The following is a 21,715-nucleotide window of genomic DNA, read 5'->3' as shown; positions in this document are numbered from 1 at the left end:
AGTTTTCTTTCTGGGGATTCCTCCTTTCCCTTTGACTGGGGTGTGTTTCTTTGTCTTCCCATTATTCGTAAGACTCTTCTTGTTTTGCTTCAGCTTCTTAAATTGATTTGTCTTGATTTCCTGACTTTGTGGTGTGAACTTTTATGGTAGGAGACCATTATATTTTCTTCCTGGATCTGTCTCTGATGATGTCAGATGTTAACCCTGTCTGACCAGAGCCATAAATTGTTTCGAATACAAAGTGGTAATTCTAATAAGTTGTTGGAATCTGTGTGGACTACAGTGAGAGTAAATATCATCTGAGGGCTGTGGTCTTAGGAAGAGTTCTCACACTTTCTTAGGTTTTACCTCCATACACACAATAGGTTCTCACACAAAACACAATTTAAGAAAAAAGAAATCTCATGTCTCTGACAAAGAGAAGGGAAAAAGTAACCACTTTGAAATGCACGTAGAATGTTTTCCACTACCATTGCCTACTTTTCAGTGAAAAGAGACTTTATTGGAGCTTTATCTTACCTGGGAGAAGAGCATTTTCCTAACTCCATCCCCTGGACTTCCAGCTTCATATAAGGGGTAAAAGTGAAGAAACACTTGTAAAGGTCAGAGCCCAGTAATATAGACTCACTAAAAAAGTGAAATATAATCATAAGGTCATAGATGATCCCCCTCCACATCTCCTTAAAACCACATCAACAGGGCCTCACTATAAAAACAGTAGATAACAGCTGAAAAGTTGTGAGTCACAGACTCTATTTAAGGAGAAGTTTTTAGGAAAATCTAAAGACACAAATAAAGTGAAAAAAAAAAAAACACCAGAAGGTGTTAAAGTCCTTGGCATCTACATTTACAGCAAACATTAAACAAAACCCAACTACAAGCCAGATTAAGCTAAAACCTTACACTAGAGGTCTATTTACCTCACTATTACCTAATACATTATGCCTACATTTTAACCAAAAAGGTTATAAAACACACTAAGAGGCAAGAAAAACTTAATACTCAAGAGAAAAAAAATAATCACAAGAACATGACTCATATAAAATGATCAGGTAGTTAATTTAAAACAAAAATAAATATGCGAAGAGCTCTAAAGGAAAAAAGTAGACAGCATGAAAAAAGAGATGGGCACTTTAAGTAGAGAGAAAAACAACTCTAAGAAATATTTAAAAGTGAATGCTAGAAATCAAAAACACTGTAACATAAATGATACATGCACTCAATAGGCTCATCATTAGACTGGACACAGCCAAGGAAAGAAACAGTGATCTTGAATATAAGTCAAAAGTAACTTCCTGTAGAAACACAAAGCAAAGCTGACCACATTAATAAAAGGAGGGACAAGAGAAGATAATACTCAAGAAATGTGGTCAATTTCACATGGTATAATATATGGATAATTCAAATACTAGAAGGAGAAGTAAAAGCAAATGGAGCAGGAGAAATGTCTGAAGTAATAATATCCTATAACTTTCCAAAATTATTAACAGACACCAAACCACAGGTATAGGGAGCTCACAGAACACAAAATATCATGAAAGAGAAACATGAAAAAAATCTATACCACAAAATATCATATTCAAACTATATTTTTTTAAAAAGAAAGGAAAAAAATAACACTAAAATAAAATGCTGGATTTCTGGTCAAGACGGCAGAGTAGGTAAACATAGCTTTCCTCCTTGTTCAACCACATCAAAATTACCACTAAACTATAGAAAAACCATCATTCAGAACCATCATAAATCAAGCTGAATAGAAGTCCTACAACTGTGAGATTAAAGAAAAAACCATATCAAGACTGATAGAAGAGGGGGAGATATGGAATGAGCTGGTCCTACACCCATATGTGGCAGGTAAAAGCTAGGAGGGATATCTCAGGAGGGAGGGGTTCCGGCCCCACACTAGCCTCCCCATCCTAGGTTTCCAATGCCAGGCAAATAAGTTCCCATAACCTCTGGTTATAAAAGTCAGATGAGATTGAGGCTGTAAAGAATAGAAATTGCTGGAAGCTCAGACAGTTTTTATTTAAGGGCCTGGGCACGATCTTACTCGGACTCATTCCCTCTGAGCTTCAGGATGGGAACAGCAAATTGAAAGGCATCATAGACATATGAGGAGGGACTGAATTATCTGGCATCAGGGCAAGAGCTATGGGGCAGCTTTCTCCTAAACAGAAGTTCTGGCAGAGGTCATTGTTCCTTTTCTGAGCCTTGCCCCAAAGAGCTGCAGAACAACAGAGCTCTGGAAGATTGTTTGTAGCTTATGCTGTGTGACTTCAGAAAGAACACAGGCAGTGGCTGACCTTGAACATTCCAACAACAATCAAGGCTCCACTGCAATAGGAGGGTATACATAGCCCACGCAGTGGGAAAACCTTACGTACCCAACTTGGATAATAAGGGAGCCTGTGCCATTGGACTCCACAGGACACCTACTATATTAGGCCACTATACCAAGCCTCAGAGATGTAGCAGTTCTACTTAACACATTGAAACAAACACAGGGAGCTTGCTAAAATGAGGAGACAAAGAAATAATGGACCAAAATAAAAGAAAGAACAAAATGCCAGGAAAAAAAAAAACTAAACAAAATGGAGACAAGCAATCTACCAGATGCAGAGTACAAAACACTGGTCATAAAGATACTCAAGAAGCTTAGTGAGGACCTCAGTAGAATAAAATAAAATGCAGTCAGCAATGAAGGAATACTAATTGAAATAAAGAACCATTGACAGGGAATCAACAGTAGAGAATCAAAACAGTGAATTGAAACATAGAGAAGCAAAAAGAAAAAAAAAATCAGAACAGAATAAAAAAATAAAATAATTTAAAAGAATAAATGTGATATTGATCATTAAAAAATGAAAAAAAGAATAAAAAACATGAGGATAGTGTAAAGAGCCTCTGGGACAACTTCAAGCACACCAATATTCACACCATGGGGAGCCAGAAGTAGGAGAGAGAAAGCAAGAAGTCAGAAACCTATTTGAAAAAAATAATGAATGAAAACTTCCATAACTTGGTGAAGGAAAGAGATACATAAGTCCAGGAAGCACAGAGTCCCAAACAAGATAAACCCAAAGAGGTCTACACTAAGACACATCATAATTAAAATGGCAAAGGTTAAAGATAAAGAGAGAGTCTTAAAAGTAGCAAGATAAGATTGTCAGCTTATTTCTCAAAAGAAACTTTGCAGGATAGAAGGAATTACAAGACATATTCAAAGTGATGCAAAGCAAGGACTTAGAACCAAAGGTTACTCTACCCAGCAAAGCTATCATTTTTCCCAGACAAGAAAAATATAGAGGAGTTCATAACCACCAAACATATATTATATGCAATATTAAAGAGTCCTCGCTAAGAAGATCAGATATGAACAATAAAATGGCAATAACTACATATCTATCAACAGTTAAATTTAAAGAAACAAAATAAACAGACACGTAGAACAGAAACAGATCATAGATACAGAGAATGTTTTGATGGTTGCCAGATGGGAGGGGGGTTAGAGAGAGAGGACAAAAATAGTGAAGGGATTAAGAAGTAAAAATTGGTAGTTACAGAATAGGCATGGGGATGTAAAGTACAGCATAGGGAATAGAGTAGCCCAAGAATATCTATGCATGACCATGGACATGAATGACAGCTTGGGGATTGCCTGAGGGAGTGGTAGGGTGCTAGGTGGGGAGTCAAAGAGGGAAAAACTGGGACAACTGTAATATCATAAACAAGAAAATGTAATTAAAAAATCAAATAAAATGCTGAAAAAAAGCCCAAAAAATAAAAACCTCGCCTATAGAAGAAAACTATTAAGAAGTGTAGTAGATTTCTAATAAGTCATAAAAACAAGAGTGAAATAAAGTGTTAAAAAAGAAAAGACACCAAACTAGAAATGTATTTGTAGTGAAACTATCTTTTAAAAGTAAAGGAGAAATGAAGACTTTTTCAAACAAAAACTAAAATATACTCATTGCCAGCAGGACTTGTTTACAAAAAATTTTAAGAGATATTCCTTAGGAGAAATAAAATAATTTAGGTCAGAAACTCAGACTTATATAAATAAAGAAATGTCAGAGAAATAATAAGAAAAGGTAAATTAAAATATTTTATTTTTCTTATTTTTAATAAATCAAATAAAATGATTTTTCAAGGTATTATGTTGTAATTATAGTATATACACAAATTAAATGATTGACAGCAATTTTATAAAGAACAGGAGAGTGGAATTGAGAATACTCCATTATAAATTACCATTACCAATAAAATGGTAATGTGTTACCTGAAAGTGGACTTAGAGTAGTTGTAAATGTATATTGCAAACTCTTGGACAACCACTAAAAGAATTCTAAAAAGAAGTATAATTGGTATGCTAGAAGAGGAGAGAAAATGGAATCATATCAAATAATTCAAATCAGAAAAGGAAGAAATACAGGAAAACAAAAGAAATGAAGGTAAAGTACAAAAAATTATAAATCATAATTAGAAATATGGCAGATATTAATTGAACTGTATCAGTAATTACTTTAAGTATGAATTATCAATTATTTCAGTTAAACAGATATTTTCCATATAGATGAAAAAACAAAATTTAACTATATGTTGTCTACAAAAAAACAATTTATATACAAAGACACAGATAGAATAATAATAGTAGAGGAAGACACATCATCTTAGCTCAGATCAAAAGAAACCTGGAGTAGGTATATTAATTTCAGATAAAGCAGGCTTCAGAATAAGGAAAAGTATTAAGAATAAAGAAGGATAAAAGAAGGATCATTTACCTAATGATAAAGGAGCCAATTCTCAAAGGAGACAACAGTTCTTAACATTTATGTGCCTAACCAAGCACCAAAATTTATAAGGCAAGAATTGATAGAACTTCAAGGAAAAATAGACTTATCCACTATTGTACTTGGAGAGCTCAAAACCCATCTATGAGTAACTGACAGATCCATAAGACAGAAAATCATTAACAATATAATTCATCTGAACATTACATTCAATCAACCAGATCTAATTAATATTCTTAAAATACTTCTTCCAAAACAATGAACTACGCATTCATCTCAAACTCACAGGAGATATTCATTAAGATAAAATACAGTCTAAGCTGCCTGCTGAGTGCAGAGTGGCAACCACAGACAGTAGATCCCTGGCTAAAGGTGCAGAGATGTCTGGCGACACTTGAGGAGAAACTGGGGACAGAGGCTTTGGGGAGAGAACTGAGAGAGTAGCCAGAGGGATCCCAGTGCAGACTCCTTCCCAGTACCGCAGCAGCCTGAGTCGACCCAATAACAGTGCCCCCAGGAGGGACTCCGACCTGCCCTGAGCTGTCTAAGGCAGCCTCCTGAGTACAGAGTGACTAGATTAACAGCTGAAGGAGACAGCCACAAACAGTAGATTACTGGAAGATTCAGACTGTCTAAGAGTCAACATCTGACATGAGCAGAAGCAGATCCAGAAAGTAAAAACAGCGGTCTCCAACCATAGAAGCTCACACCACAAAGTCAAGAGATCAAGACAGATCAACTTAAGAATCAGAAGCAAAAAAGAAGAGTCTCACAAGTAATAGGAAGACAAAGAAATATGCCTCACTCGAAGGGAAAGGAGCAATCCCCAGAAAGAAAACTAAATGAAATAGAGGCAAGTAAATCATCAGATATTGAGTTCAAAACAACGGTTCTAAGGAAGCTCAAGGAGCTCAGTGAGCTCAGAGAGAATTACCAAAAACTAAGAGGAACTAACCACAAACTATATCAACATGGAAAAAGACATAGAAACTATCATTAAGAGACAACAGGAAATGAAGAATACAATTTCTGAACTGAAGAATGCAGTAGAAGGAATCAAAAGCAGGCTAGATGAAGCTGAGGAACGAATTAGCGAGCTGGAGGATAAGGTAGAAAAAAGCTCCTAGAAAGAGCAAGAAAATGAAAAAAGACTCAAAAAGCATGAAGAAGCATTGAGGGAAATACAGGACAACCCGAAACATAATTATATCTGTATAATAGAGATACCAGAAGGAGAAGAAAAAGAGGAAGGGATAGAGAACCTGTTTGAAAAAGTAATGATATAAAACTTCCCTAACTGGAGGAGAGAAAAAGTCCCACAAGTACAGGAAGCACAGAGAGTCCCATTCAAGAGGAACCCAATGAGGCCCACTGTCCAAGACATATGATCATTAAAATGGCAACTATCAAAGACAAACAGAATCCTAAAGCAAGCAGGGGAGAAAGAAGTAGAATATATAAGGGAGCCCCAATAAGGCTAGCAGCTGATTTCTCAACAGAATCACTACAAACCAGAAGGGACTGGCAAGAAATATTCCAAGTCATGAAAAACAAAGGCCTGCAACCAAGGCAGTGCTACCCAGCAAGACTCTCAATTACAATGGAAAACAAAACAAGGAGTTTCCCAGGCTAAAAGAATACACCCCCACCAAACCAGCACTGCAAAATATGCTAAAGGGACTGCTTTAAGATGAAGAAAAAGTTTCTATGAATATCCAGTTCCTTTCAGAGTTGCCAAAACTTGATATTACCAATATTTTTAATACTCATTAATCTGATTGTGACAATGATGTTATTTTAATTGTTCCTTTACTATTTGTTGAAACTAAACCTGTTTTAGGGTATTTTTTGCCTATTTCTATTATTTCAAAAAAAGCTTTAAATAACTTTTTGGTATTCTTTACCAATTTATTGATTAAAGGTTTGTAGAACTTTTTTCCCTAAAAAAAAACCCTATTAACCATGTTTTAGATGTGTTGCATATACTATCCTATTCTGTTCCTTGTCCTTTAACTTTTTTATGTCTATTACTATATAGTTAGTTTAATATATTCATATTGTCAATATTTATAACTTCTGGGTTTGAATATTTTACTTCAGGTCATGAAAAATATTAGTTCTTTTTTCTTTTAAACCTCCTTAGATTCTACATATTGATTTTTAACTCACCTGAATATTTCTTGTATAATTTGTGAAATAGGGCTCTTTATTTGTTTTATTTCAAGTAATAGTGATCCATGCACCTTATTTGTTGAATAAGCCTTATTTTACCCATTGATTTGAAATATCAACTTAATAATATCTTACATTGTCAGATAGATATATAAGTTTGTCTCTAGAATGCTCATTATATTTCATTGATCTACTTGATTATTTCTGTGCTGATGTCATGTTGGTTTAATTGCTGAGACTTTATAATTGTTTTAAATTTTTTAATATTTTATAATTAACTTTGACATTTAAAAAAATAAATAAGATCAATCTCCATTTAAGAAAGAAAGAAAGAGAGAGAGAGAGATGGAACTCCTACCTTTTGTGACAATATGGATAGAACTGGAGAATATTAAACTAAGTGAAATAAGCCAGTTGATGAAAGACAGATACTATATGATCTCACCTATAAGTGGACTCTATTCAACAAAATAAACTAATGAACAAAATAAACCACAGGCATGGAAACATGGAACAGACTGAAAGTGACCAGAGGGGATAGGGAAAGAGGACAATGGTGTAAAGAAGGGGAAGGGACTAGACAAAGAACATGTATGAATGACCCATGGACATGGACAACAGTGTGGGAATTGACTGTGGGAGCAGGGGGTTGGGGTGGGATGGGGGGAGAGGGGTAAAGGGGTAAAAATTGAGACAACTGTAATAGAATAAACATGATGTATAAATAAATAAATAAATAAATAAATAAATAATATGTTTACAAAAAAAGAAATGTTAATAGGAAATTTAAACTTTAAATATTTCTATATTTCTAGTTGGTACAGTCTATAATCTTTGGTTCATTTGTTTATGTTGCATCTCCAAATTATAAAGATAAGTGTATAATGGGAAATATGAGAAATAATAAGTATTGCTAGGAAAATGCTTATTTTATGTGATATCAATGCACTCAAGTGCTTTGTCTTATCTGTACAAATGTATTAATTTTTTAAGTATCAGGATGATTGTTAATTTATGTTATTTTTAAATATCTAAATGTTGGGCGTTATGTAATTTAATACCACTTAGATAATACACATTTTGTTAAATTTCAAGTTTTTGACGTTGTGTATAATGCTTAATAAAATTCATAGGAGATCAAAAAACGATAAAATACATTCTTGGAATAAAATACATCATAAGAATATTTAAAAAATAAGATTATATAAAATATATTCTTAGACTACATTGAAATTAACTAATAATCAATAACAAAAATATAGTTGGAAAAATCCTAAAGTATTTAGAAATTAAACAACACACTTGTAAATAACAGAAAATTCAAACAAAAAGTCTAAGATAAATTTTAAAATATTTTTAACTAAATGAAAATTAAGATACAACTTATCAATAATTGTGGGAGGTAACAAAAACAGTAATTGGAGATAAATTTAAAACACTGAATTTTTGTATTTGAAACAAAAAAGAGCTAAAATCAATAATCTTATTCTCCACCTTAAGAAACTAGAAAAAGAAGAGTAATTTAAACCTAAAACAAACAGAAGAATAAAAATAATAAAATTTAGAGAAAAATTAATACAATTAAAAACAGGAAAATAATAGAGATAATAAATAAAAGCAAAGCCTATTATTTTAGATGATCAATAATATCGGAAAATTCCTAGTAATATTAACCCAGAAGAAAAAGAGCAAAGATGACCAGTAACAGAAGTGAAAGAAGGGCCATCATTACTTCTCCTCTGGATCTAAAAATGTAAAAAAAGGAACATGAATAACTCTATGTCCTTAAATTTGATAAATTAGTTGAAATGGATCAATTTATTTTTTTTAAATTTATGTTTTATTCAAATACATTTGTTTCCATTTCCCCCCTCCCCACCACTTTCCCCTGTCCCACCCACCCCCACCTCCTACCCTCAATCCTTCCCCACTTTGGCTTTGTCCATGGGTCCTTTATACATGTTCCTTGACTTGACCTGTCCCCTTCTTTTCCCTATTACCACCCTCCCTCCTTCCGTCTCATTACTGTCGGTTTGTATTTTTTTTCAAGGTTGCTGGTTATATTTTTCTCTGTTGTTTGTTTTGTTGATTTGGTTCCACTTATAGATGAGATTATATGGTATTTGTCATTCACCCTCTAGCTTATTTTGCTGAGCATAATGCTCTCCAGTTCCATCCATGCTGCCACGAAGGGTAGGAGCTCCTTCTTTCTTTCTGCTGTTTAGTATTCCATTGTGTAAGTGTATCATAGTTTGGATCAATTTCTTGAAAGACAAAAATTACCACAATTCACACAAGGGGAAATAGGAAAACTTAAAGGCCTTATATGTATTAGAGAAATTATACACACACACACACACACACACACAAAATAAATATAATTTAAGAGGTCTAGAGATCCCAGGAAGGAATGCAAACTCTGACAAGAGAAACTAGCTGTAATAGAAATGTATGAAAGAACATCTTTGGGAGGTGGGACTCAGGGGACTGCTGTCCTGAGCAACTTTGGAAATGAGTAGAATCTGTAAGACTAAAGGTGAAAGTACTGCATATAAGCACTGTCTAGTGTGTGTGTGTGTGTGTGTGTGTGTGTGTGTTTATGTGTACACTGTCTGCTCAAAGAGCCTAGAAACAGAAACATGCTCAATAAAAAACAAAAATACCCTACACTGATCAGCTGTGCCAAAGTGACACAGGGACCAACTGAAAAAACTACCAATAGCCAAAGCTGAAAAAAATTTAATCATTAATAAATTAAATACTATTTAACTATTGGATTATAGCTCAAAATATAAAATAGCTACCCATGAGTTTATACTCTTAAATGATGAAATAAATAAATGAGAAGAAGAGACAAACTTTTTGCAGTAGAATTCTGAAAAACTTAGGTAGATAATCCATCCACACGAAAGGGGAACATAAATCCCCACTCACTAAGTGTGGGCTACACATAGTCACTTCCTCCCAAAGAGAGCTTTATAAAAAGAAAGACAGGAAAAAAGATAACTGGTAATTACTACCTCAGATAGATGACAAAAAACAATCATCACCAGTAAGAAATCACGTTGATAGTGTGCAATTTTGATATGTGATAAAACTGGTACTTCTATTTTCTTTCTCTCAAAATCTGGTAACACCATTCTAGTCATGAGAAAAACATCAAATTAATTCTGATATAAGAACATCCTAACAAAATAGTTGACTGGTACTCCTAAAAGCTGTCATGGTCATTAAAACACAAAAAATCTGACAAATTGTCACAGCCAAGAGTAGCCTAAGGAGACATAACAACTAAATGTAATATTGTCTTCTGGAAGGGATCCTGAAACAGAAGAAGCTATTAAGTAAAATTTAAGGACATTTGAGTAAACTATGGATGTGAGTAAGTAACAATACATCAACATGGGTTCATGAATTGTATCAAATGTATCATAGTAATGTACTATCTTAATAACAGGGGAAAGTGAGTACAGTATAAAAGGAAACTTTGCATTATCTTCACAAGCTTTCTGTAAATATAAAACTGTCCTAAAAAATAAAGTCTACTTAAAACTAAAAATGTATTTTTTAAAAGCAAAAGACACACCAAAAAAGAAGAAAAAAGAACTTAGAGACTGAAGGCTGAATTTAGTCTCCCTTTAGTTTTCTGAGTAGCTCAGTTATATACCCTCAAGATCTATAACCCACTCACCAAAAACAGTATGTACCAGCCCTCCTTAAAGGTAGCTTAACTGGCCAGGGTTACAGCCTTTGGACAATTTATGGTCTAGACTGAAAGCATTTATTGTGGTTCCTCCTCAAATGTATGCAGTTCCATCCCTGGGCAGCATTCAGGCATGTGCAACTTTATCTATCAGATGATATCTCAGTGAAGTTGAAGTGCTCAGAGCAGTTGTCTATACAGCCCTTTCATTAACATTTCTATGCAATGTTACAATTACAGCAGTTGATTCCATGTTCTTTCCCTGCACTCACACAGATAGCAACTTTTTTATGTGTGTGCCTGTTTTGTTAAAACCTCATTTGATATATAATACACAAAATGTCACATTAATAGCCAATAAGGAGATGACACAGTCCATTCATGTGTTTGCACAGCAAGAGCTGAAATGATTTTCCTTTAAACACCCACGTAGGCCCTGGTCAATATTCTTATTTAATAGGGCAGCACTCACCCCTATTGGCTTCCCTGACAGCTTTTGTGGCAGTGTTTTAGGTGCTGAGGACAGTCACTGTTGTTTGCACCATCACCCACCTCACTCCTAACACATTGTTGGTGTTTGTTAGAATCAATAGATCAGTCAAACGAGGCATGCACATGTTGGAAGCAGAGTAACAACTATGTTATGTCTAGCTCTGTGGCTTACACTCAGCAGGAGTCCGAAGGTTCAATGAAAGCAGTGTCTGTGTTAGAAAGCAATGTTGATACAGCTGATAATCCCCTGCTCTGGAACCCCATGAAATAAGCGAGAGAGGGTATTTTTAAACAGTTTTAAATGTCTGTCTTTCTGCTAAAAGACAACAATGCTGAGGAAAATAAAAAGTATCAGGAAAAGAGGAAGAACAAATATGAAATGGATTGACTCCCTAAAAGGGGCCATAGGCACGAGTCTACAGGAGCTGAGCAGAGCTACTGAGGGCAGAACATTGTGGACATCACTCATTCATAGAATAACCAGGGGCCAAAGCCTACCCAATGACACATAGCAAAGCCCAATGGCACTTAGCACACACAATCTGAATGCTCCCAGTTTATCTATGTCTTTGTGAAAACAGTTGCTCAACTTCACTAGCTGTTAGGGAAATTCAAAGCAAAACTACAATGAGATATCATCTCATACCTGTTAGAATGGCTATTACCAAAAAAGACAATAACAAATGTTGGAGAGATTGTGGAGAAAAAGGAACCCTCATTCAATGCTGGTGGGAATGTAAACTGGTACAGCCACTATGGAAAACAGTACAGAGGTTCTCAAAAACCTGAAAATAGAATTACTGTTTGACCCAGGCACCCCACTTATGGGTATCTACCCCCCAAAATTAAAAACATTCATTCATAAAAATACTGCACATCTATGTTTATTGCTGCATTATTCAAAGAGGCTAAGACACAAAAACAACTGAACTGTTCTTTGCTAGATACTAGATAAAGTAGATGTGATACACACACACACACACACACAATGGAATACTACTAAGCCATAAAAAAGATGAAATACTGCAATTTGTGACAACATGGATACATCTTGAGAATATCATGTTAAGTAAAATGTTGGACAGAAAAAGAACCATACGATTTCACTCGTATGTGGGATATAAAGCTGAAAACAACAAATGAGCAGACAAGAAAAACAATAAAAAACTCATAAACATAAACAACAGTATGGTGGTTACCAGGGGGCAGGCGGTGCAGCTGAGGAAAGGGTAAGAGGGCTCAAACACATGGTGAAGGAAGAACTGACTTTGGGTAGTGGACACATAATGCAATATATAGATGATATATCATAGAATTGTACACTGAAAACCTATATGATCTTATTAACCAATGTCACTCTAATAAGTCTAATTTAAAAAATAATAATTTACATCTTATGGATAAACTACATATATATATTTGTGCTTGATTATAGTATTTAGTTATCAACTCTTTAAAAGAGGGCATTTGGAACCATTCATTGCAAACATAAAGCAGTTTAATTTTTCACAATGGATTCTCTAGCAAATCTATGAGCTTTCATGGTACAGGTCAACTGATATCATTCAGCCTCTTTAATTAATGGTAAGTTTGAGATGGAGTAGAAAAATGTTTGTTACCTCATAATTGTGTCAAAGCAAGTGTTGTACACCTGCATATTCAAAAAATACTTTTTGTACCACACACCCACACAAATTATTTCAAGCCTGACTCATTAGTCAAGGGAATGGTGAAAGAGAGTAGTTATGTTTTAGAGCATGATTTCACCTGGACCTATAATGGAATTAATTAAAAACAACTTAACCATTTATTGTTGCTATTTTGAAAATACTGGCACACTGTATTAGAGCATGAAGAAAAATTTGAGAGTTTTGTTATCAAACTTTAACGCATTTCCACTGAAGCAAAATAACATACGTAGACACCCTTTCCAGACAGTCCTCTCCACCCCCACCCTCTACCACTCACCCACCACTCCAGCTCAACTAGGTGTCCCTTTAGTCAGGGGACGGAGCACATGTTACTTAATTGGCTCTTCTCAGAATTCTTTGCCCTTCGTATTATCAGGTTAACTCCCAGACCTACCTTCTATAAGCTCTAACAGTGCTGTTCACTGTTGGTTATAGGTCTTAGCACATTTGTTGTGGTATATTACTTGACTAGTCTCTATCACCTGGAGTAATCAGTAAGCTCCTTGAAAGGAGAGACACTGTCATTTTTGGTCATCATTATATCCCTAGTCTTTAATAAAATGCCTGGTACTTACCAAATAGTTAATACATATATAAATCATCTTGTTTTCTATTACTCCTCTTTCTGACCCCTGAACCAGGCTGAGAAGTTCAGTCCCTTGGCTGGTCTGGAGGTTATAATTGCAGCGCTGGCTCTATCTCTCTCACAGATGATACAAGCAAATGAGGTCAGTGCATCTCTTAGAGTCACAAATGCCTCATCTGTAAATGATTGAGAAGGACTAGATGCTTCTAAGGCACTCACTGCCAGATCTATTCCTGCAGCCTCCAAGTCAAGTGTTTCCAGGCTATCACGTTGCTTCACTGGACCAGGTGTTCTGCATCTTGCTAAATGACTGTAAAGTGAAACCCTTCCCTGTGAAGGTTTAATTAACTTAAGAAAATGCCAGATATGGAAAATTCATTTGTTAAACACTGCAATTTGCAAACAATTTCAAGTAGTTAACCTGCACTTTAAGATAAAATACATATTTACTTGATATGATAGGAAAGTAGGAAATTTTTCCTCCCAAGAGTTATAGTGTACTTAGATAACAAGGCACTCATCACATAGTAGAAATAAATGCTCGCAGTGGGAAAGACTGTGAAAGAACTCCTCTGCTAGGCTTTCTTAATGGACACATTTTGCAGCTTGAGCTTGGGCTTGGATTTGCACAGCACTCTTTATAATTTTTGGTTGGTGGTGGCTATTCTGTGCATCAGTATATTTATCATCTCCTCTGCCCTCTACTCCATGTTGGCATGCATATGTCTCCTCCATGCACTTTTCTTCTTTCAGGGTCCTTAAAAGCTTTCCTCTCCTATCTATTCTCTGTCTGAACTCCCGATTTCTATTTAGCTCTTTAGACTGATGATCTCTTGAAATGTGTTATCCTAGTTGACCTCATCACAACTCAGAGACAAAGTGTCCTATTTATACACCCTCTTTATTAAAAAATAGGGTGAATATAAAAAGATGCTTCCCCTTGTCCTTGTGAGGGCCCTGTGGGATGATCCAGTTGGGCCCACACTCTGCTGCTCTGAGCCAACATACAAAATGTCCTGGCAGAAGGTACAGGCTGGAGAAAAGGGAGGAGTGAGAAAAAAATAAAATAAAATCACCTGTACCCAAAGGTCTTTCAAGTGCCAGAATCTTTATAGTTAGTAATTTCCTGGGTGTTTGTCTAATCCTAATAAATCCAATCAAATGAAGGGTGGGAAGAGCACAGGAATGAAGGTTATTTTAATATTGCTTTCATAGTATACAAGGGAAAGAACATGAATGTCTACTAGGAAGGGAAGGATGAAAATTGTGTAGTGGCCACTATGTGGACCTTTATTCTGTCTCCCAAATGAATTTAGAGATTACAGATCAGACAGAAAATGGTATTAATCATGTTTAGTGAAAAAAAGGATACAAAACTGTGTGTGTCTTTTGCTACAACCCTGTAAAATGCATAGGGTCAAACAAAGACATTCTTCTTGACCAAACTTTGGACAGGCTTCGCCCAGCCCTCTTTTTGAGGAGGTCTTCACTTTGGCCTATAAAAACTGCAGGTTCTCAGTACTAATGCTTTCATCCATTCATCCACTCACAGACACTAAAAGGCTTGAGTAAACTTTGACATTGTTTCTAACAGCTCAAGTCTACCCTTAGGACGACCCTAGATACACTTTAAAAGACTTGTCTGGAAACAAAACAAAACAAAAACAAAAACAAAAAAAGCAACAAGAACAAAAGCCTCTCAAAGTCTCCAAAGGAATTTACTCTTTGATCTAGCCAACACCTGAGCACAGGCCCCTGACCTGCCTTTTCTAGATCCTTTACTAAAAAGGGCTTACAATCATAAATCCTCCTTTGTCACTCTGAGGTATATATGCATCTCCTGCAACTCAGGAGTGTTTCTCAAGGACCTGAAAACCATTTCTTTGAAATATAATCAATAGGAAGGATAGGGCTTCTGTCTCCCAGTCTCTGTAGAAGTATAGAATCCTAAATTCAGTAATTGGTCGCTAACAGACACAGCTAGTCTAATCACATTTACACTGACCAACTCTGTAATTTTTCACTTCTCTGATTCTATTAAGCCTCCAGTGTCCAGCCCCCCCCCCCCCAATTTCCCCATTCCATCATTCTTTCTTGAAAAAACACAGTCACCTCTATACAAATCGAAGTTGAGTTCAGTTCACACTGGACCCTCCTCCATAACACAATAGTATATTACTGATTATAATCAGTCTTTATCATTTGAACTACTGGCTGTCTTTGTTTATCTTTGACAGGTCCAGTTGCTAAGTAATTGAAGCCCTCCATCACTGCATTTGTTTTAGGGTGGTGGGATTATACCCATTAGAAATCATTAGCAAAAGCATTCTTTCTGTTTCAGAAAAGAAGAATCTCTGCACATAGCCATGATTACAAGTTAAATAAAACTTTGGCGGAAAGCAATTCTTATTTGTGAATTCTGCATTAAACACCTAAGTACATCTGTTATGCCCAACATAATGGTAACTTTTTGGGTAATGATTTCTTAGAATCACAAATAATGTATAAATTCCCAGTGATTTTCACATTTGGAGGGGTGGAAAGTGTCTTGGGTGATTGCCTATTATGCTCAAATACTAGGTTTACACTGTGGCCTTTGTTCCTTCATATTGTGCCTGAGAATCTGGAAGTGCAGCCTTGTGTGGAGACAGAATTGCTACCCTGAGAGGAATATATCAGTATGTCTTAGATGGTATTCAATTGCCTTAAATTTATTGTTTTGCAATATATCTCAGAAATGATTAAAACTACTTTAGCAAGATGTAGGATTCAAAGAGTTTGCATTGAACCTCAAGTTGTTAGGAAGTACTGACTGTGGGACCACAACTCGCACCTCCTAACTTTGTCACCTTGGCCTTCGCTCAAACCCCTTATGTTGGAAAGCCTGAGCATAGCATGGATTCTTAAGATTACATAACTTTATTCTTTCTGTTAGTTCTAGTATTTTGTCCTTTAGTCTCTGACTATCTGATGAACCTTTCATATTCTTCAAAACCCAGCTCAACCCTGACTTTTTTAAGAGGCAGCCTCCACACATGCTTCACCCCTCACCACTCCCATTCCTCTCTTGTTTCTTCTTCAATTTCTGTTCCAATATCAACCATCTCAGCCTATACATCTCTGGTTTTAGTGTTTGTATTTCTTACTACACATATGTTCCCATATGGTAGGGAACATTGTATCCCTCCTGCCCAGCACAATTTCTGACACAAAGTAAGGATTCAGTAAATGATTACGGAACAAACAACTAAAACTCTTTTTGCTTCCAGAGACTAATTTATATTACCTATTGTAATCAAGAGCTGAGATTTAATTTTTCTCTTTCATCCAGTACATGTATTCACTCATATGCACACATGGAACTGCAAGATGATATAAGGAAATATCTACATAGCACTGAAAAAAAATACACATCTGATCGCAGGCTTCCCATCTCTCAGGACTGAAAGCACTGAAAGCACTGATCAGGGCTGCAGGAAGAGATGGAGAAACACATAACTTACATTTTGCAGCTGGACATGATTCTTCACCAAGTGTTCTGACTTAGCCATTGTGCTGGACACTTTGAGACTGTAGTTTTTACCATTCTGTGGCTCTTTCAGCTGCTCTTGAATTTGTTTAGCTTGTTTTCTGTAGGTTTAAGTAAAAAATGTATAAATAGTTATATAAATTTATGCTATGCATATTTTCTTGATTTTCATTCATTCCTATCATTTATTTTTGTCAGTTACTAAAGCTAGATAAACAGTTACTAAAGCTAGATAACAAAGAGAATCATTCCCTCATTTTCAACTCCACCAAGGACTATTTCCAACTTGGAGAGAATGTGGTATTATCCATCGTCAACCAGGGACTCACACCCAATGGTGCTCTGAAGACAGACAGAAGCATAATGCATTGCCTTTCCTCTCATGGATGCGAGAGGTCCCTAACCCAGAGTGGTCAGCTGCAAAGAGTTAGAAATACTCTGAAAAAGTGACCAGTGGGAAATGTGAAGCTTGGGCTGACAGACACATGTAACCTACTTGACAAGTTACATTTGTATCTGCAGAATTCAAATATGTGTAGCTTTATTGTATGGCTGGCATATGTACCTTAATGTGTGTATTTTTTCTTCAATACTGTTTAAAAACAGCTCATTTATTGTTATCATCAACCCTACATATAGTTCTTTTATCCCTTTGTGAGTAGTTTTTGTAAATAACAAAAATAGTTAACACTTTAAGAGCACCTACTATGCACCAAACATCAGTGCACTTATTCGCAATAATTCTGTGTGACAAATCATTAATTCTACGCTTATTTATTAGATGAGAAAACTGACACACAGAAATTTAAATTATGTGCCCACATTTACATAACTGGTAAGTAGTGGAGCAGGTTTGGACCCAATCAATATGGCTGCATATTCTGTACTCTTAACCACCACTGAGAACTGTCAAACCACTTGCCTGTGGTCGTAAAGCTTATAAGTGGGAATGCTGAAGTCACTATCAGTTTTTAGACTCCAGATAAAGTACCCCTGCCTGCATATGTGGGGTGACTGTTATCTGAGATGCAACAAATCACTGCATTACTAGCTGCTTTCTCCCAAAAGCTTTACAGCAATTAATCTATCAGCAGAAGACTCAGCACCAATAAAACAAATAAACAAACAAAAGAAAGCAAACAAAAGACTTTGCAGAATCATCTGCCCTGCAATTTGCTTCTTCCCCAAGGTCCTGTCAAGGTCAGAGCTCTGGTGGAGAACATAGGAACACTGGCTCTTGCAGGGAGCTTCACCAGCCAGAAAGCACTCTGCAGAGTTTAGGCTCAAGTATCAGAGCAACTGGGATTTGCATCCTCAATCAAAACAGATTGATAGCCTAACTGTCTCGGAGCCTCAGTTTCCTCATCTACAAATAGAGTTTTTAAGAGCTATCTTCCATATGTGAAAACTAAATGTGAGAGCACATGTGAAGTGTTGATCTCTTCCCTCCTCATCTTTTAGCAAGCTAGGATGGGCAGATGCTGCAGAGGAATTAGAACACTGGCTCAAAGAGAAAAGAAAAGATAGTATTAATTGCATCTCCCACAAGCAAGTCACAGCATTTGCTACAGGATTTGGAAATTTCGAGCATCATGACTTCTTTCGAATTTACAGCATGAGTGTGATGTATTCTGATTAAATACTTCTTTCATCTTTTCAATCATTTATGGGCACCGGGGGTGAGGGGGCTTTTATCTCCAGAACTTTTAGTTGCTTTAATCCAATTATAATTATCTTTCTACTTCCTAACAGCTAATCTGTAGCCTCTTGTTAAAATAAATCAATCATTGCATTTTTAGAACCACATTATAACCACAAAATCCTATCAGGAATTCATTGATGAAGCAAAGGGAAAATCAGAAGGTCCCACATGAGTAAATCATCATGAAGCAGTGAGAGGGGGCTTGGCACAAAGAAAAGAACCAATTATTCTCCTAAGAAATAAATAGAAATACTTTCTTTTCAGTAATTCCATAATTTAGTTTTTGGGAAATATACGATATATTGACTTATTGGGAATGATGAGAATTTCTTTCATTGTGTCCTTCAGAGATGTTGGAGTTTAATTAACTCAGAAAATTCTTTAAATTCAAGAAGGTGTTCTTCACTTCTACCTAATCATATTACCTTCAAACTTTCACCGGCTAACCACCTGCTGTAATATTCTATCTAGTGAGGTCATGCATACCAAGAGTGACAAGAAAGTGGAGAAAGGACCAGACTGGTGGAATCAGGGATTATAGGAAATTAAAACATAAATTTTAATTAAAGAGATGAGGAGAATGTGAGCTTTTGGATAACCCCTGACTTTCTCTGTCCAGGAACAGTACTTCCCAGCATATAGGATGGAGGTTCAAGTGATTTTACTTGGAAACAAATGATAGGGAGGTCCTAGAATCCTAGAAGACTTAAGACTTTTGAGATAAGGTAAAGAAACTACATGCATATAAACTAACTGAAAGTATGTATGAAAGTGAGGAAATATCAAGGTACAGTCTGATCAGGGATTTTGAAGAGGACTTATAAGTCCAGTAGTAAGCACAGAGAATGTTATGTGAGGGTGTTATAAGAATTTACATTGCTCTCAGCTCTGTAGATTAGATGCTTGGTGCTTGGTGTGGCATTCCTCTCAGGCCAGAAAAATAAAGAAAGGCCATGCCTGAAAATACTACTCAGAGAAGGAAATATACACTTAATGGGATCAATAACTTCATTTGGAAAAGGCTTCAAATTTTATTATCACTTCATTCTTCTCACATTTCCTTATTTATTTATTTTATAATGAAAATGTGTCCCAGATGGTCAGGCTCTAGTGGCTCAGTCCTTTGAGCTGCCCATAATGAATCTGATATTGAACAGTGTTTTTGTTAAACCCCCTGACAGCTCACTGAGCCCCAGATGTTGGTCTTAGAGCCCACCTTCTCCCCAAAGAGAGGGAGACTGACAGCCGGGAAGACAGAGTCCTCTAGTTATCCAGCTGTTCTCCATTCTTGGGTTTGTGATAATCAGTCTTTATTTAAATGTGCTCCACTATAAATTACACACTAAAAATAAGTGCTAAAGTACTTCTTCATAGCAATTTATTTATTGTTAAATACACAATTTCTTTCTTGCATACAGCACGCGCGGGAGACCCTTGTAGCTCCCAGTCAGGAGTGATCACTCCTCTCTGCTCCATTGCACAAATTCACTTGAGTTTCCCCAGCCTCTAAGTTCTAGAGTGGAAACATATAGCTGTTAACAGTATCAAGCCCTCATTGAATATTTATTTTTTTAACACTATGGCATCATTTTTACGGTATTATCCCATTAATCCTTAATATATTCTAGGAAGTAGATATATTTTTGGCCACATTTTACCAAGAAGGAAACCAAAGGTAAGGGACTGGATGTAATTTGCAAACAAGTGGCAGACTAAAGACATGAACGCAGGCATGGCCGACATATGTGAAATCCTGACCACTCTGTAATGTAGCCCCTTAGAAAGATAAATAAATAGTGCTCTGGGTTGCACCAGGGAAGACATTCTTGATTCAGTCCAAGCAGTTTCACTATCTAATGAAAGGGTTATATAAGCCAAATATGGTTGAGTGGTTTAGAGCATACTTAAATCACAATCTAAACTAGAAGTGTGGAAAGTCAAAGACTGTGTCTGTTGGTAAGATATATGTGTCTAATCACTATGTCATATACCTGAAACTAATACAATATTGTAAGTCAACTACAATTGAAAAAATAATTATTATTTTTAAAAGAAAAGATCCCATCTGCAATTTTCTACTATGTGGCTTTGACAAATTAATATTTTTAAATTAAGTTCTGATATTTAAAAAATGTGACAATAACATGCAATTCCATTGCTGTACAAAATGGGAAATAATACATAAAAAGCACAGTGTCTCTGACAAAGAATAAGTGTTTAAAAATGAATGCTAACACCTGAAAACTATATAATTTTTATTAACCAATGTTATTCCAGTAAAATCAATTAAAATGTTAAAAATATAAAATGAGCAATCAAAAGAAATGAACACTAACAACTTTCACAGCTAAGAGTAGCCTAGGAGATGTGATAATTAAATTTAATGTGATATCCTGGATGTGGCCCTGGAACAAAACAAAGCTTATTAGGTAAAAACTAAAAAAAATCTGGAAGCATGAAATTTAGTTAGTACTACTGCCTCAATATTAAAGGTATTACACTAAATAAGGCAATAATAGGGGAAACCGAGTCTGGGTATATGGACTCTGTACTATTTTCAAAGAATTCTGAAAATCTAACTTTATTCTGAAATAGCTTATTAAAAAGTAATAGTTACTAATTCCTGATTCATACCTGAGTTTCCATTATTATTTTAAAGATCAACATATACAACATGCAGGCAGACATCACGGACTATATCTGGAAATTGATCCAATTTTAGAGGAGCAAATGAATAGAAAAACATGTGTCCAATGAAAAGCAATTATGCTTTGACCTGGATTTCAGACAAGCTGTAGGGACAGAATCTGTGCCAACTTATTCAAGCCTACATGCCTTACAAGGACCTGAAAAATTTAGTACTTTTATCTGCATATCTTAAATACATTTTATTTATGCCATTTCCATAAATAAAATATGTTTACAAAAGTTCATTTAAAATATATATACATGAATATGTATGCATATTTTAGCTTACTTTATTAGTCAAAAATAAGTACCTTTATCTGCAGAAACCCTGTTTTCTTAGCAAAGGAATTATAGAGCATATT

The 21,715-nt window shown here is 35.6% G+C and overlaps 1 protein-coding gene across 4 annotated transcripts in view; it reads right to left on the bottom strand.

Moving 5' to 3' along the window:
• NRG3 (neuregulin 3) overlaps positions 1 to 21,715 on the bottom strand; it is a 1,143,185-nt gene that overhangs the window by 14,754 nt on the left and 1,106,716 nt on the right. For all 4 annotated transcript variants that reach the window (XM_054580450.1, XM_054580451.1, XM_054580453.1 and 1 more), the window contains exon 6: positions 16,938 to 17,064. In XM_054580450.1, the coding sequence (XP_054436425.1) occupies positions 16,938 to 17,064 (127 nt within the window). The remainder of the gene's footprint in view (positions 1 to 16,937; positions 17,065 to 21,715) is intronic.

The sequence above is a fragment of the Pteronotus mesoamericanus genome, unplaced genomic scaffold, assembly GCF_021234165.1.
Source record: "Pteronotus mesoamericanus isolate MK-2021 breed Mesoamerican mustached bat unplaced genomic scaffold, CSHL_Meso_final contig_59, whole genome shotgun sequence".
NCBI lineage: Eukaryota > Metazoa > Chordata > Mammalia > Chiroptera > Mormoopidae > Pteronotus > Pteronotus mesoamericanus.
This window is presented reverse-complemented; position numbering and strand designations above follow the sequence as displayed.